Raw genomic sequence first — 17,764 nt, forward strand, 5'->3', positions numbered from 1 at the left:
TCCCGGGGTACTACAGGTCCGGGCAACTCCGTCTCCCCACAATCTTCACAGCGCTCAACCAAAGTCTCCCAAAGGTTTAACAGACAGTCTCTAGAGGACCACACAGCTTGCAGTGCCTGGACTTGATATTGCATATATGCTTGGCTCTTACGGCCGGACTAGGAGTTTTAGCTCTGCGCTATATATATATTAGGCTTGAGATTAAAGTCACTTACTGAAGTGTCGGTAGATTTGTGGCTTTTTGCTGGAAGATAATGAATTGTCCTTTAGGAATTCTCTGATCAAGGCTGAAGTAAAGGCTTGATATTTCTCCACTCTGTACTCTGACTGAAATGAGTTGATGATTCTTCACTCTGAACTCAACTTCTCTCCTGAACTCCTGCACTCCACTCCACTCAGCTTCTCTCCACACTTGAACTCTGAACCCTTCTGAACTTCACCTCTGAACTGTGCAGACCCCTGAACTCTCCAGAACTTAACTACACAAGAAATGCCACCCCTTATGAGGGAAGGCTAAACTAAAGCCCATTGGCCAGGCAGCTGTGAAATCATAGAGTTGTCTGTGTCCCCTTTAGGATTAACAATAAAGTTACATACAAGCAATAACATAATATAACACCTTACACAAAAGTTTAGTCTAGCCCTCAGTCCTCCACTCTCACATACCCTGACTGAGCATGAGGTTGCTAGGTAACATACTTAAAGCTACAGATACCTAATAACAGATTATTAAGTTATAACAGTGCAAATACACATTAGAAATGGTTGAGTCCCTGCAGGGGAGCCCCCAGGACACTGGAGGTCTCAATCTGACAGGGCCTAAAATACCTGTACTGGGACACCACAAACCCCACCACTAAACAGAAGTCGTCCTCGACGATAAAGGTACTGTCGGATTGAAGAGCAAAGTGGCCTTGGGGCCATAAGAAGTCCTGAGGCATTTTATGCACAAACGTCCATGTCAGGCTTTTAGAGGTAGGATACAAAACATTATTGGTGTAGGATACATGGTTATTTGGGTCCCAGACAGAATATATACCTATTATATCTGATCAAAGTGTTTCGAACATGATTTTTTTTTTTTTTGTTGAACCTCTAACATAACCTTTAGACTATACCTATGTGTATAAACTATTTATATTTATAGTTATCACTAGGATATTATTGTATATAAAGTAGTAGGTGTAAATAGTAATAAGTAGGTGTAAATGGGATAGCATTTATCTAAGCATACTAACTGCAGAGAGGACACTGGAGGTGGATCCTCTGTGTCAGTGAGGTGATGGCGTGGGCCGTACCAGGGGAACGGAGTCTAAGGGGTTACTGGTTTTCACCAGAGCCCGCCGCAAAGCGGGATGGACTTGCAGTGGCAGGTAACCCCCAGGTCGTTCCACCCGATAGCGACTCAACCCCACTGACAGCTGAGACAGGCGCGGTACACAGGGACAAGGCAAGAGCAAGGTCGGACATAGCAGAAGGTCAGGGCAGGCAGAAATGGATCGTAGTCAGGGGCAACGGCAAGGGTCTGGATACACAGGCTTGGGTTACACAAAACGCTTTCTCAGGGCACTAAGGCAACAAGATCCGGCGAGGACAGGAAGGGGAAGTGGGTTTATATAGGAATGGGAAGTGATTAACAACTTATTGGGCCAGGCACCAATTAGTGGTGCACTGGCCCTTTAAATTTCAGAGAGTTGGCGCGCGTGCGCCCTAGAGAGCGGGGCCGCACGCGCCGGGACATGACAGCCGGGGAACGGGACAGGTGAGTGGATTGGGATGCAACCCGCGGGCGGCGCATCCCCCTACGCGGATTGCATCCCCGCCGGCAGTGACAGTGCAACGCTCCCGGTCAGCGGGTCTGACCTGGGCGCTGGAGGCAGGAGAAAGCCGCAAGCGCTCCGGGGAGGAGCAGGGACCCGGAGCGCTCGGCGTAACACTAACAGACTGGTTTAGTAGACTGATTATTCAGAGTATTGAAGGTTCTTATTAATAAGATTTAGCAATTTTACTATTTATAACCTGTACACATGTATATACATTTGTAAAGACCTTTCTATGTACTTTCTATAGTGGACTATGCATATGATACACTATACACAACTGACATGTCTAACTAGACAATTTTATAGCTGAATATACAGACTTATATAACTTTACTGTACATTATATCACCTTATATTACGTAACATTAGATACATTTCTTATACTAATAGGTGCGGATTGGGCTACCGGAGGCTCTCTACTCAATTCCTTCGCTACTGGGGCCTCTGGGCGATCAAGCACTTCTCCCCAGAACCCATTTTATTTTATGCTAGACATTTTTATGTATGCATGTAATACAAAGCTAGACATTTTTATATAACCCTTTTTCTTTACTGTAGTGCTTATGTTAGGGACAGGTTACTTACTGGCCAGGTAGGTTCCTGTGCAAAAACAGGGTTAAAAGTGTAGTTTAGACTAATCCCTATATCTTGCTGGTGGTTGTCCAAAATTAGAACGTGTGAATCTACGCAACACCATCTCTATTTACACGTGAAGTTGGCGATGGGGGCAGTATAAGTAACTCCTGACTGTGTCTGGATAGACCCCTAGAGAAAACAACCAACCACCACGCAGGATTTTGTGCCTTGACTGGATAGCACAATAATTTTATACATATTACCCTTCTCGGGTAAAACCATATATACATTTCTACCTGCTTACGTGTGACATATATACACGATAATACTACTTGGTGTACAATTAATGTGTACAAGATCTACTGAAGGTTAGAGGTCTTACAAATATGGAGCAGACACTGGAAAGATTCAACCACTTAAGTTTACTAGATTTGAAATAAACTTGAAAACGTCATTAAGAAGTTTTATGAAGGAGTTCAATAGTTCTCACACAAAAATCTCCAATACGGGAGTCTTTCTGCTATGCCGGGCACAAAACTTTTCACAAAAATCTCCAATACGGGAGTCTCTCGGCTAGGCCGGGCACAACACTTACACTTCCGGTTTCTTCTCTATAAACTCTTCTTGACACCATGTGTCAGGCACTGGACTTAAACCGTTGCTGAACCTGGAACAAAACACAGTTAGTCCTACGACCATAAGTAACAAAAATTTTCAGATAGCATCACTCTGGTGCCTTATTCTTCTTTCTTTTTTAATGCAGCAGGAACGGGATGTCCTCTTTCTTTCCAATCCCGCCTACTAGGAGGTGCCCTCGGCTGACTGATGAAGCGAGGGTTTCGGGATTGGGCCCCCTGCAAGGGGTCGACGTGGGTATCCCAGGATACATAGGACAGGGTAGAATTTGAGATGGTAGGTTGGACATTCACTACCACCTGGACTGCAGCAGCTTGTGCCACAGAAGGATGATCAGTTGGTGCCGGCTCTTCGGGCCAAACCTCTGCCACTGCAGGAGGGGGCCCTGGCACTTTCGTGGGTACCCATGTTGGGGGCTGGCCCTCCGGTGGTGTAGGCCCGGGTACATTGGTGCTCTGTGGATGACTTGGGTGCGCTGTCTTTGAGTGCGCTGTCTTTGAGCGCGCCGTCTTTGAGAGCGTTGTCTTTGAGAGCGTTGTCTCTTGAAACTGGATAACTGCTGCAGAAGTGTCAGGGTAGTCCTCTCGGAAGTGGATCTCCTTGACATTTGGAGTAAAAAGTCCAAAGGGATCAGAGTCCCAATCTTCTGAGGGGAAATAGGCAAAGGGAATCTGAGTAGGACGGCTGGGCCTGGTGATTGCTGCAGCCCATTCCCCTCTCAGGCTCTTCACAGGGGTGTACTCAACGATTTCCCCAGGTTTTAGAGAGTGCTTCTCAGGAGGCAGATAGTGTCTTTGCACCGCTCTCCGGTTTACAAACAGGGTGCTTCCGTGGTGACAGTCCATTATAGTGCCGCAGCCCCTGATGCGGTCAAACTTGATGACTGTAGCTCTCCTGCGCTCAAGTGGGGGCTCACCTTCTTTGGGTTGCTCAAGCCTCCGAATATAATATGCTTCCAACTGTTTGGTGTCCTGTTGCTGCCGTTCCCTCTCTTCATACGATAGCCGCTTCGGCCCGTAGCGCTCTAGCTTCTCTGCCCTCATCTGCTCTAGTATGGCAGCCACTTCGGCGTCTCTTTGGGCTTTTTCTGACCGGGCCGGAGGGATGGGAGGCAGGGATTTCCCAGGCAACGGGAGGATATTGTCCCACATGTATTTGATGATGGCGGGCTCATCCCCGAACAACCATCTAGGGAGCGGGGGGGATGGCAGGCACTCGGCCGACTGAGGGGCTGACTGGTCTTGGGCGGCCGCGGCCTGTGGAGGTAGCGGGGCCTTTGCCTCAGGGCTGGCTACGGGGCTATCAGAAGAGGGAGTGGAGAAATAAGCTTCCGCTGGGGTACTCAAGTCCGACTCCGTCTGGATTTCTGCCCACGAGCCCCAGGTGCGATGATGGGACGACAACCGGGCGGCGTTGCGGCCCATTCGCCGTCATTCTCCGGCAACGGCACTTGGCAGTAGGCCTTGTCGGCCCCGAGGGACAGTCGCTGCAACTTCTCCGCCAGCTCCCGGAACATCTCCGATGCCGCCGCGGCAATCTGCTGACCCTCGGCCTCCATCTTGGAACTCTCGGCACACGTGTCGCTCTTGCTCTCCGCCATCTTTTCTCTCCTCTGTAGTACTTCCTGTAGACTGAAGAGGCCGCTGTGTGTCTCCCCTTTTATGAAGGTCTTCACCAAATTGGCCGCCAGCCGGAAGTGTGTCATCGGCTGCGCCTGGGACCGGAAGTTGCACAGCAGTGTATCCTCTTCATCCGCCCCCTTGGCAACAGGGGCTGGACTTCTTCCGTTCCCCTTGGCTCTGGACACAACCACACTATTTCCTCGCCCAGGGGCGGGGCGAAGACTTTGGCGGTAGTCCTTAGCGCTCTTTTCCAGAGGATCTTTAACTCTTTCAGGTACCGGGAAGTTTTTGGCGCAAAGCATCATTTCTGTCTTTCCTTTACACATGGCGGTTCTTTGACTTATGAGAATGCAATAAACTTCACCTTCCCCACCACTTGTATTTGCGCCTCGTTAGACAAATTTCTTTCAATAACACAGTCCCGTACACAGTTCAGACTTGGGGGAAGGACTTGATTTAGTGGCTGAATAGTTAAGGTGTACACCCGTATCCTGTTCATGGACGCCAAAAATGTTGTGGTGGCCACAGGTGAGGTCCGCAGCCACCTCTACGCTGGGGTTAGCTACTTGGTTCTTGGGGGGTGTTATAAACCCAGGGTCGGATGGTATTAACCCTTAATGTCACATGACGCCACTGTAGTCTTGGTATCTCCCGGGGTACTACAGGTCCGGGGAACTCCGTCTCCCCACAGGCTAGCAAGGAAAGAATTGACTCCACACTAGGCTGCAGTTTAACGGAGGCTTTACTAACTTGAAGATAGGTGGTACAATCTTCACAGCGCTCAACCAAAGTCTCCCAAAGGTTTAACAGACAGTCTCTAGAGGACCACACAGCTTGCAGTGCCTGGACTTGATATTGCATATATGCTTGGCTCTTACGGCCGGACTAGGAGTTTTAGCTCTGCGCTATATATATTAGGCTTGAGATTAAAGTCACTTACTGAAGTGTCGGTAGATTTGTGGCTTTTCGCTGGAAGATAATGAATTGTCCTTTAGGAATTCTCTGATCAAGGCTGAAGTAAAGGCTTGATATTTCTCCACTCTGTACTCTGACTGAAATTAGTTGATTCTTCACTCTGAACTCAACTTCTCTCCTGAACTCCTGCACTCCACTCCACTCAGCTTCTCTCCACACTTGAACTCTGAACCCTTCTGAACTCCACCTCGGAACTGTGCAGACCCCTGAACTCTCCAGAACTGAGCTACACAGGAAATGCCACCCCTTATGAGGGAAGGCTAAACTAAAGCCCATTGGCCAGGCAGCTGTAGATCATAGAGTTGTCTGTGTCCCCTTTAGGATTAACAATAAAGTTACATACAAGCAATAACATAATATAACACCTTACACAAAAGTTTAGTCTAGCCCTCAGTCCTCCACTCTCACATACCCTGACTGAGCAAGAGGTTGCTAGGTAACATACTTAAAGCTACAGATACCTAATAACAGATTATTAAGTTATAACAGTGCAAATACACATTAGAAATGGTTGAGTCCCTGCAGGGGAGCCCTCAGGACACTGGAGGACTCAATCTGACAGGGCCTAAAATACCTTGACACAATGGGGGAGATTTATCAAAGGATTTAAACTGTTTTTTTCCTGTCTAAATTTGTAAAAGGATGCCATTGAGAATAGTTAATGAGCAGTCTGGTCTGGTTTAGAAATCAATATAGAAATCATAAAGGGGTACTTTTTTCTTCTTCTTTCTAATCAACTGGTGCCAGAAAGTTAAACAGATTTGTAAATTACTTCTATTTACAATATGAATTCGATTTGAATACAGACATAGCGCACATCTACAATCTTGTATGATGATCTGATTGCTTCTCAGCACAATATCAAAAACTAACAGGTTGTTAGTATACATTTTTGATCAAAAAGTACAAGCCCACTCGCCACGTCAAGGCCACCTATTCAGAGTGGGTCCCTAACGTCCCTAGCATAAAATGGCGTAGCACTGGGCGGCAACCACCACCGCCGCGACACAGGTGCCCACGGGGGGGGGGGAGCGACCCACTGGCAGAGCGGCCCCAATGCCTCTCAAACCAGTCTATAGGCCGCACCCGCCCGCAGACACAGCGCCACGGCAGCAACGGACGCCACCCCGCACCACACCAGTGTGAACAAGGTGTAATGGCTCACTTACCTTGCTCTCCCAGTCTCCCAGTCAGACTGGGAGGCTGCTAGGAGTGAAATGGCCTTAGTGTGGCTAATTACCACCTATATAGGTTTGGGCTGAGGGGGTGGGGAAGAGTGCAGCACATGTTCAAAAAAAAAAAAAAAAAAAAGAAAGGATAGAAATCACAATATAAATTCGAGTAGAATACAGACATAGCGCACATCTACAATCTTGTATAATGATCTGATTGCTTCTCAGCATAATATCAAAAACTAACAGGTTGTTAGTATACATTTTTGATCAAAAAGTACAAGCCCACTCGCCACGTCAAGGCCACCTATTTAGAGTGGGTCCCTAACGTCCCTAGCATAAAATGGTGTAAAATGTGCTGCACTCTTCCCCACCCCCTCAGCCCAAACCTATATAGGTGGTAATTAGCCACACTAGGGCCATTTCACTCCTAGCAGCCTCCCAGTCTGACTGGGTGAGCAAGGTAAGTGAGCCATTACACCTTGTTCACACTGGTGTGGTGCGGGGTGGCGTCCGTTGCTGCCATGGCGCTGTGTCTGCGGGCGGGTGCGGCCTATAGACTGGTTTGAGAGGCATTGGGGCCGCTCTGCCAGTGGGTCGCTTCCCCCCCGTGGGCACCTGTGTCGCGGCGGTGGTGGTCGCCGCCCGGTGCTACGCCATTTTATGCTAGGGACGTTAGGGACCCACTCTGAATAGGTGGCCTTGACGTGGCGAGTGGGCTTGTACTTTTTGATCAAAAATGTATACTAACAACCTGTTAGTTTTTGATATTGTGCTGAGAAGCAATCAGATCATTATACAAGATTGTAGATGTGCGCTATGTCTGTATTCTACTCGAATTCATACTTCTATTTACAGTTCGTAAACCCTTCCAGTAATTATCAGCTGCTGTATGCTCCACAGGATGTTACTTTCTTTTTGAATTTATTTTCTGTCTGACCACAGTGCTCTCTGCTGACACCTATGTCCATGTCAGGAACTGTCCATAGTAGGAGCAAATCCCCATAGCAAACCTAATCTGCTCTGGACAGTTCTTGACACAGACAGCAGAGAGCACTGTGGTCAGACTGAAAATAACTTTAGAAAGAAAAACAACTTCCTGTAAAGCATACATTCGCTGATAAGTACTGGAAGGATTATGATTTTTAATCGAAGTACCCCTTTAATCCAACATATTATTACTACCTGGGTGTAACATAACTAAACAGTTAATAGGTGAGAGTGAGCACGGCATAGCCATTTAGGTGTCAATTACATGTCCGCTGGCTACTACAACTCTCACCGTTCCACCATCTTCTGATGTATGGTGGCTACTACAACACCCACCAGTCCGCCACTGTCTTCTGCAGTTTGCTGGCTATTACAACTCCTACCAGTCCGCCACTGCCTACTTTCTGCCGGCTACTACAACTTCCACAAGTCCACCTCAGCATGTTGTTCGATGGCTACTACTTCTCCCACCAGTCCACTGCTGTCCTATCCTCTGCCTACTACAACTCCAACCAGTTCTCCACTGCCTCCTTTCTGTTGACTACTACAATTCCCACTAGTCCACCATCTCATGCTGTACACTGGCTACTACTACGCCCACCAGTCCCCCACCTCCTGCTGTACCCTAGCTACTACTCCTCCCACCAGTTCACCACTGCCTGCTGGCTACTATGACTCCCACTGGTCCTCCGCTGTCTGCTGGCTACTACAACTCCCACAAGTCTGTCGCTGCCTGCTGTCTGCTGGCTTCAAATTCTCACCAGTCTACCACCTTTGCAGCTACCGCTACTACCAGCCAGGCCTACACATTGTCTATTGTATTTTCATACAGTTTCTTCTTCACTATATTGGGACACCAATACTGTTGCAACTCCCAAAAAGAATACATTTTGGAACTCTTGGAAAAATCCATGGTGTCTTCATTTGTCAGACTTAAAAAGTGTTGCTACTCCCAAAAAGGGGGAAAAAAAAGCTTGGAAAAAGCTACTGTCTTCTGATACATCCATGTGCATTTTAACACCGGCAAACCTCTGCCAACAACCAGGGATACTTTATACATCTTTATTTGACATTAAAGGGGTACTCCGCTGCTCAGCATTTGGAACAAAATGTTCTGAACGCTGATCAGTGTTCCTCTTTAACTAAGCCTTAAACCGACTTAAAACTACTTAAATATATTCCTAGATGACCTTAGCGGTGTTACAGGGCTTTAGAATTCTTAGGCAGTGTTATACATGTATTTTGAGGCTTATTTAATTGCCGGTTAACAGAGAACTAGTTCCCATGAACTGAACATTTTCCGAAAGTTCGGCGGGCCCGGCAAACCAAACCTTTAAAAAGTTTGCTCATCTCTATTAAAGAGTATCTTAGCTTATCACTAAAGTAAAACTCCAACTTACAAGTTAATGTGAATATGTATGAATTGACATTGGAATAATTTTTTACTTACCTGAATTGTTCACACAGAGCTCCTTAGATAATTCATTTTTATCACATGTCTCTTTATCCACTTTGTATACTGAAAAAAACAATGTTAACCTTAAAGGGGTATTCCGGTGCTAAGACATCTTATCCCCTATCCAACGGATAGGGGATAAGATGCTTAATGGCGGGGGTCCTGCCATGATCTTGCACGCAGCACCCCGTTAGAATCAGTCCCCGAAGCGTGCTCGCTCCGGGTCTGATTACTGGCGATCACCCTATGGGAGGGGGCGTGACAGCTTACAAGTTAACGTGAATATGTATGAATTGTCATTGGAATAATTTTTTACTTACCTGAATTGTCAGTGTTGTTCACACAGAGCTCCTTAAATAATTATTTTTTATCACGTCTCTTTACCCATTTTGTATACTGAAAATAACAATGTTAACCTTAAAGGGGTAAAGCTGTCAAGCCCCCTCCCATAAGTTTGCATTGAGGGGGCGGTGTGTGACCTCACACGGGGGCGGAGCCGTGACATCACAATACTCCGTCCCCGTGATCGCCAGTAATCGGACCCAGAGCGAGCACGCTCCGGGGACTGATTCTAACGGGGTACTGCATGCAAGATCACGGGGTGTCCCCAGCGGCGGGACCCCTGCGATCAGGCATCTTATCCCCTATCCTTTGGATAGGGGATAAGATGTCTTAGCACCGGAGTACCCCTAAGATGGTACAATAAATAATTTAGACATACATATCATTATAATTTTTTAATTACTCCAATGTACATGAGAATACAATAAACTTTTTAATTTAACTTGTGTGGGGTAAGAGGCATCTTCCTCACTTTCCTCCCCTACCTCTGCCTGCAGACTATTTGTAAGTGTTTAGAAACCTTCTCACTTAAAGGGTACCTATCATCAAAAAAAAACTATTGATTTAGTGTAGATCAAGCCATAATGAATATCTTTCTAATTGGTTTTTATTTAAAAATTTGCATCCTTTATTGTTTTTTTTACTATTAAAAAAGTGACCACTAGGGGTCTTACCAGCAGTCCTGCCAGCAAGCCTATGTACTGATTTCGGACTCAGGCAGGACACAGGCAAGCTCAGCGCAGCTCCCCATCTGTCAATGAGACAGGTGGGAACGAGCGATGTGCTCGTTCATCAGTAGGGCACGCTCCTGACTCTTGTGACCTGCATTTCCAACCTTAACAGCCATCTTAAAGTGGTACTCTGGCCCTAAGACATCTTATCCTCTATCCAAACGATAGGGGATAAGATGTCTGATTATGCACAATCTCTTATGCAGCCCCCACCTGCCGTGATGTCACTATATTCCGGCCCTGTGGTAGTGAGGCTTCTGACACGGAGCCTCCAGCACTGCGTGCAGCTGAAACAGGCATTGTAAAAAAAAGAGCTTTTTATAACATGACCTACCCATATATCCAAAAGCACAAGAAAGAATAACAATGATGAGGACGAGAATTCTGCTGAGAGTTTTGTAACTGCACCTGTTCAATTCTTTTTTCCGATCTGTAAAAAAATATAAAATGTGTTAGAATTCTGCACACAAGGGGACAGTAAGGATGCTAAATCTGGCCATACACATTAGACAGGTGTTGGCTAAATTCACCATTTTTGGTGAACCAGCTAGCCAGCCATCTAATGTATACAGGGGCCCCTGACTCTGTCTCCTGACAGCAAATACTGGGAGAGAGAGGATTTGGACATTTTGAGTTTAACTGCCCCATCCATTAGTTCTCTAGAAGATCAACTGCCGCTAGAGGAGTCTGCCAGTGGCTTACCCCCTCTCTGATTAGAATACAGGCACACTTACCCAAAATGATGGAGCCAAGCATGCATGTGCATCGGGGGGGGGGGGGGGGGGGGGGATCAGGAGAGATAGCTGTCTTTGTACATTTGTGGCCTGATAATTCACTATTGATTCTGATAAATTGAAGTAGAAGTAGAACAGTTAGTGCAGGATGAGATGCGACATTCAACTAAAATAAGCACATGCTTCAACCCCAATGTTTCACTGGACCTCCAGCTTTCTTAAGGGTGTGGTTCACTTGTCACACCCTTGAGAAATCTGGAGATCCAGTAAAATGTTAGGGTTGCAACTAGAGATGAGCGAACTTACAGTAAATTTGATTCGTCACGAACTTCTCGGCTCGGCAGTTGATGACTTATCCTGCATAAATTAGTTCAGCTTTCCGGTGATCCGGTGGGCTGGAAAAGGTGGATACAGTCCTAGGAGACTCTTTCCTAGGACTGTATCCACCTTTTCCAGCCCACCGGAGCACCGGAAAGCTGAACTAATTAATGCAGGATACGTCATCAACTGCCGAGCCGAGAAGTTCGTGATGAATTGAATTTACTGTAAGTTCGCTCATCTCTAGTTGCAACGTGTGCTTATATTAGTTCAATGCCCCATCTCATCATACATTAACTGTTTAGATAGCAATGACTTCTACTGCATTGGTTAGATACATGGTTTAGGATAAGCCTGATACCCTTAACTCCTTAAGGACTCAGCGTTTTTCCGTTTTTGCATTTTCGTTTTTTCCTCCTTACCTTTAAAAAATCATAACTCTTTCAATTTTGCACCTAAAAATCCACATGATGGCTTATTTTTTTGCGCCACCAATTCTAATTTGTAAATACATCAGTCATTTTACCCAAAAATCTATGGCAAAACGGAAAAAATAATAATTGTGAGACAAAATAAAAATAAAAACGCCATTTTTAAATTTTGGTGGCTTCCGTTTCTACGCAGTACATTTTTCGGTTAAAATGACACCTTATCTTTATTCTGTAGGTCCATACGACTAAAATGATACCCTACCCGGTATGAGGGCTCATTTTTTGCGGTGTGATCTGAAGTTTTTAGTGGTACCATTTTTGCATTGATAGGACTTATTCATTTTTTCTTATGTGACCAAAAATGCACTATTTTGGACTTTTTTTCTTGTGCGCACGCCATTGACCGTGCGGTTTAATTGTTTAATTAATGATATATTTTAATAATTCGGACATTTCCGCACGCGGCAATACCACATATGTTTATTTTTATTTACACTTTTTTTTATGGGAAAATGGGGGTGATTCAAACTTTTAATAGAGAAGGGGTTAAATGATCTTTATTCACTTTTTTTTTCCACTTTTTTTTGCAGTGTTATAGCTCCCATAGGGACCTATAACACTACACACACTGATCTTCATCATTGATCACTGTTTTCTCATAGGAAACCAGTGATCGATGATCTGCCTGGATCTCAGGCACTGAGCAGTCATTCGGCGATCGGACAGCGAGGAGGCAGGTAGGGACCCTTCGGCTGTCCTGTAAGCTGTTCGGGATGCCGCGATTTCCCCGCGGCTATCTCGAACAGCTACCTGAGCTAACCGGCATGTTTTCACTTTCACTTTAGACGCGGCATTCAACTTTGAAAGCCGCGTCTAAAGGGTTAATAGCGCGCGGCAGCACGATCAATGCCGTGCACTATTAGCCACGGGTCCCGGCCGTTGTTAGAGGCTGGGCACGACCCGCTATGACGCGGGGCCACGCCGTGGCCCTGCGTTATAGATCGGGAGCGGACTCATGACGTCATGAGTCCTTAAGGGGTTAACCCCTTGGGGACGGAGCCCATTATAACCCTAAGGACGGGAGCATTTTTTGCAAATCTGACCACTGTCACTTTAAGCATTAATAACTCTGGGATGTTTTAACTTATAAATTTGATTCCGAGAGTTTTTTTTCGTGACATATTCTACTTTATGGTAGTGGTAAATTTTTGTCAATACTTACATCATTTCTTGGTGAAAAATTCCAAAATTTGATGAAAAATTTGAAAATTTTGCATTTTTCGAACTTTGAAGGTCTCTGCTTGTAAGGAAAATAGACATTCCAAATAAATTATATATTGATTCACATATACAATATGTCTACTTTATATTTGCATCATAAAGTTGACATGTTTTTACTTTTGGAAGACATCAGAGGGCTTCAAAGTTCAGCAGCAATTTTCCAATTTTTCACAAAATTTTCAAAATCGGAATTTTTCAGGGACCAGTTCAGGTTTGAAGTGGATTTGAAGGGCCTTCCTATTATAAATACCCCGCAAATGACCCAATTATAAAAACTGCACCCCTCAAAGTATCCAAAATGACATTCATTAAGTTTGTTAACCCTTTAGGTGTTTCACAGGAATACCAGCAAAGTGAAGGAGAAAATTCAAAATCTTCATTTTTTACACTCGCATGTTCTTGTAGACCCAGTTTTTGAATTTTTACAAGTGGTAATAGGAGAAAAATCCTCCAAAAAATTGTAACCCAATTTCTCTCGAATAAGGAAATACCTCATATGTGTATGTCAAGTGTTCGGCGGGCGCAGTAGAGGGCTCAGAAGGGAAGGAGCAACAATGGGATTTTGGAGAGTGAATTTTGCTGAAATGGTTTTTGGGGGGCATGTCACATTTAGGAAGCCCCTACGGTGCCAGAACAGCAGAAAACCCCACATGGCATACCATTTTGGAAACTACACCCCTCAAGGCACGTAACAAGGGGTGAGCCTTAACACCACGCAGGTGTTTGACGACTTTTCGTTAAAATCGGATGTGTAAATGAAAAAAAAATGTTTTCTCTAAAGTGCAGTTTCTTCCCCAAATTTACCATTTTTACAAAGGGTTATGGGAGGGAATGCCCCTCAAAATTTGTAACCCCATCTCTTCTGAGTATGGAAATACCCCATGTTAGGACGTAAAATGCTCTGTGGGTGAAATACAATGCTCAGAAGAGGAGGAGCGCCATTGAGCTTTTGGAATGGTAGTCAGGGGCCATGTGCGTTTACAAAGCCCCCTGTGGTGCCAGTACAGTGGACCCCCCCACATGTGACCCCATTTTGGAAACTACACCCCGCACAGAATTTAATAAGGGGTGCAGTGAGTATTTACACCCCACTGGCAGACAGATCTTTGGAACAGTGGACTGTGCAAATGAAAAATTTTCACGGACCACTGTTCCAAAAATCTGTCAGACACATGTGGGGCGTAAATGCTCACTGTACCCCTTAATACATTACATGAGGGGTGTAGTTTCCAAAATGGGGTCACATGTGGGGGGGTCCTTTGTTCTGGCACTATGGGGGCTTTGTAAACTCATGTAGCCTTCAATTCCGGACACATTTTCTCTTCAAAATCCTAATGGCGCTCGTAGTGCGCCCGCCGAGCACTTTACATCCACATATGGGGTATGTTCCTACTCAGAGGAAATGGGGTTACAAATTTTGCGGGGCTTTTTTCCTAATTTCCCTTGTGAAAATGAAAAATTTAGGGTAACACCAGCATTTTAGTGAAAATTTTTTTTTTCATTTTCCCATCCAACTTTAATGAAAATTCGTCAAACACCTGTGGGGTGTTCAGGCTCACTATACCCTTTGTTACGTTCCGTGGGGGGTATAGTTTACAAAATGGGGTCACATGTGAGTATTTATGTTTTTGCGTTTATGTCAGAACCGCTGTAAAATCAGCCACCCCTGTGCAAATCACCAATTTAGGCCTCAAATGTACATAGTGCGCTCTCACTCCTGAGCCTTGTTGTGAGCCCGCAGAGCGTTTTACGCCAACATATGGGGTATTTCCGTACTCAGGAGAAATTGCGTTACTAATTTTGGGGGGCTTTTTTTCCTTTTACTGCTTGTGAAAATAAAAAGTATGGGGCAACACCAGCAGGTTAGTGTGAACATTTTTTTTTTTTTTTACACTAACAGGCTGGTGTAACCCCCAACTTTTCCTTTTCATAAGGGGTAAAAGGAGAAAAAGCCCCCCAAAATTTGTAGTGCAATTTCTCCCGGTTACGGAAATACCCCATGTGTGGCCCTAAACTGTTTCCTTGAAATACGACAGGGCTCTGAAGTGAGAGAGCGCCATGCGCATTTGAGGACTAAATTAGGAATTGCATAGGGGTGGACATAGGGGTATTCTACGCCAGTGATTCCCAAACAGGGTGCCTCCAGCTGTTGCTTAACTCCTAGCATGCCTGGACAGTCAGTGGTTGTCCAGAAATGCTGGGAGTTGTTGTTTTGCAACAGCTGGAGGCTCCATTTTGGAAACACTCCCGTACAATATGTTTTTCATTTTTATTGGGGGGGGGGGGCAGTGTAAGGGGTGTATATGTAGTGTTTTACTCTTTATTATGTGTTAGTGTAGTGTTTTTAGGGTACATTTGCACTGGCGGGTTACGGTGAGTCTCCCGCTAGAAGTTTGCGCTGCGGCGAAAAATTAGCTGCAGACCAAACTTGAAGCAGGAAACTTACTGTAAACCTTCCCGTGTGATTGTACCCTGTACGTTCACATGGGGGGACAAACCTCCAGCTGTTTCAAAACCACAACTCCCAGCATGCACTGACAGTGCATGCTGGGAGTTGTACGTTTGCAACAGCTGGAGGCACACTGGTTGGAAAACCTTCAGTTAGGTTCTGTTACCTAACAGTATTTTCCAACCAGTGTGCCTCCAGCTGTTGCAAAACTACAACTCCCAGCATGTACTGACATACCATGCATGCTGGGAGTTGTACTTTTGCAACAGCTGGAGGCACACTGGTTGGAAAACCTTCAGTTAGGTTCTGTTACCTAACAGTATTTTCCAACCAGTGTGCTTCCAGCTGTTGCAAAACTACAACTCCCAGCATGTACTGACATACCGTTCATGCTGGGAGTTGTACTTTTGCAACAGCTGGAGGCATACTGGTTGGAAAACCTTCAGTTAGGTTCTGTTACCTAACAGTATTTTCCAACTAGTGTACCTCCAGCTGTTGCAAAACTACAACTCCCAGCATGTACTAATCGCCGAAAGGCATGCTGGGAGATGTAGTTATGCAACAGCTGGAGGTACGCAATTACAACTCCCAGCATGGTGAGACAGCTGTTTGCTGTTTGAGCATGCTGGGATTTGCAGTTTTGCAAGATCTGGAGGGCTACAGTTTATAGACCACTGCCCAGTGATTTCCAAACTGTGACCCTCCAGATGTTGCAAAACTACAAATCCCAGCATGTCCAGAGAGCAAAGAGCTGTTTGAGCATGCTAGGAGTTGTAGTTTTGCAAGATCTGGAGGGATACAGTTTAGAGACTATATAGTGGTATCAAACTGCAGCCATCCAGCTGTTGCAAAACTACAAATTCCAGCATGCCCAAACAGCAAACAGCTGTCTGGGCATGCTGGGAGTTGTAGTTTTGCAACATCTGGAGGGCTACAGTCTCAGACTGTAGCCCTCCAGATGTTGCTAGGCAACTTACCGGCTTCCATAGGATCCAAGGAGCCGTCTTCTTCTGCCGCCCGCCGCCCGCCGATCATCGTCGCCCGCAGCCTCCGGAGGGGTAAGTGGACCTTCGGCGTTCGGTCCCCGTCGTTTCCCCGTCCTGCCCCGCCTATTGTGGGTGAGCAGGATGGGGAAAACCAAAGTAAACCCGCCCCCGATCTGCTTTTGGTGGTCGCGTCTAAACAACCAATAGCAGAGATAGGAGGGTTGGCACCCCTGCCACCTCACTCCTATCGCTTTAAGGGGATCGTAGTTGACTTAGACAACCGCGATCCCCCTTCTATTCCGGGTCACCGGGTCACCATAGACCCGTAATGACCCGAAATCGGCGCAAATCGCAAGTGTGAATTCACTTGCGATTTGCACCGATCGCCGACATGGGGGGGGGTCTAATGACCCCCCTGGGCATTTGCACGGGGTGCCTGCTGATAGATATCAGCAGTCACCCCAGTCCGGTCCCCACCCGACACGCGGCGGGGACCGAAATTCCCACAGGCGTATGGATACGCCCTTCGTCCTTAAGTACCAGGACGCAAGGGCGTATGCATCCGCCCTTCGTCCCCAACAGGTTAAGGACATTGGAAGTACATTTGTGGTCAGATTATTCTCCGTGATGCATAATGTACTCATATTATATTTCATACCCCTGAGAGCAACCGTAAGTATAACTAAGGCCTGATGTGTGCCCGGCCGGCCGTATAGGGTAACCTAGGGTAAGAAGTGGGCTACCCCAAAAGGTGAGACAAAGAAAATTAACTTGTGTAAAATATGGGAGGGTTGGGTGGGAGAACGAAACCGATCCACAGACCTCTAGGACCAGGGTCCTTCTAGATATAGCCCCATAACTCCTCCCACAAATTAGGTTAACTGAAATCAGCTAACCTGCCCGGCCGGCCGTATAGGGTAACCTAGGGTAAGAAGTGGGCAAAACACCAGACCGTTTAGTAAATAATATTTTATTAGCAAAATTGCAACCTTTATACATCAACCAGTTTACCAAAAGCTTGAGCCATTTCCGCCTGAGGATCAGGAATATAACGCTGAAAACATGGAGATTTCCAGCGACCCAACTTCTTTCTAATGTGAGAGGGTATACCGTATCTAGAAGCCGATGCTTCTAGGAGCCATCCTAAATGAGTGACCTGTAATAGACACCGGGTCCATAATGTAAAATGTTGGGGTTGCAACGTGTGCTTAAATTAGTTCAATGCCCTAAAGGGCATCCTAC

The 17,764-nt window shown here is 45.9% G+C and overlaps 1 protein-coding gene across 1 annotated transcript in view; it reads right to left on the reverse strand.

The window, feature by feature from the left end:
- The window catches only part of LOC130283110 (killer cell lectin-like receptor subfamily B member 1C), a 60,329-nt gene extending 42,780 nt beyond the window's left edge, over window positions 1-17,549 (reverse strand). The window contains exons 1-3 of the mRNA XM_056532296.1: window positions 17,534-17,549; window positions 10,658-10,753; window positions 9,245-9,313 (exon numbers count right to left, since the gene is read on the reverse strand). Of these exons, the coding sequence (XP_056388271.1) occupies window positions 9,245-9,313; window positions 10,658-10,753; window positions 17,534-17,549 (181 nt within the window). The remainder of the gene's footprint in view (window positions 1-9,244; window positions 9,314-10,657; window positions 10,754-17,533) is intronic.
- Window positions 17,550-17,764: the final 215 nt, after the last annotated feature.

This window comes from Hyla sarda, chromosome 7 (genome assembly GCF_029499605.1).
Source record: "Hyla sarda isolate aHylSar1 chromosome 7, aHylSar1.hap1, whole genome shotgun sequence".
Lineage (NCBI taxonomy): Eukaryota > Metazoa > Chordata > Amphibia > Anura > Hylidae > Hyla > Hyla sarda.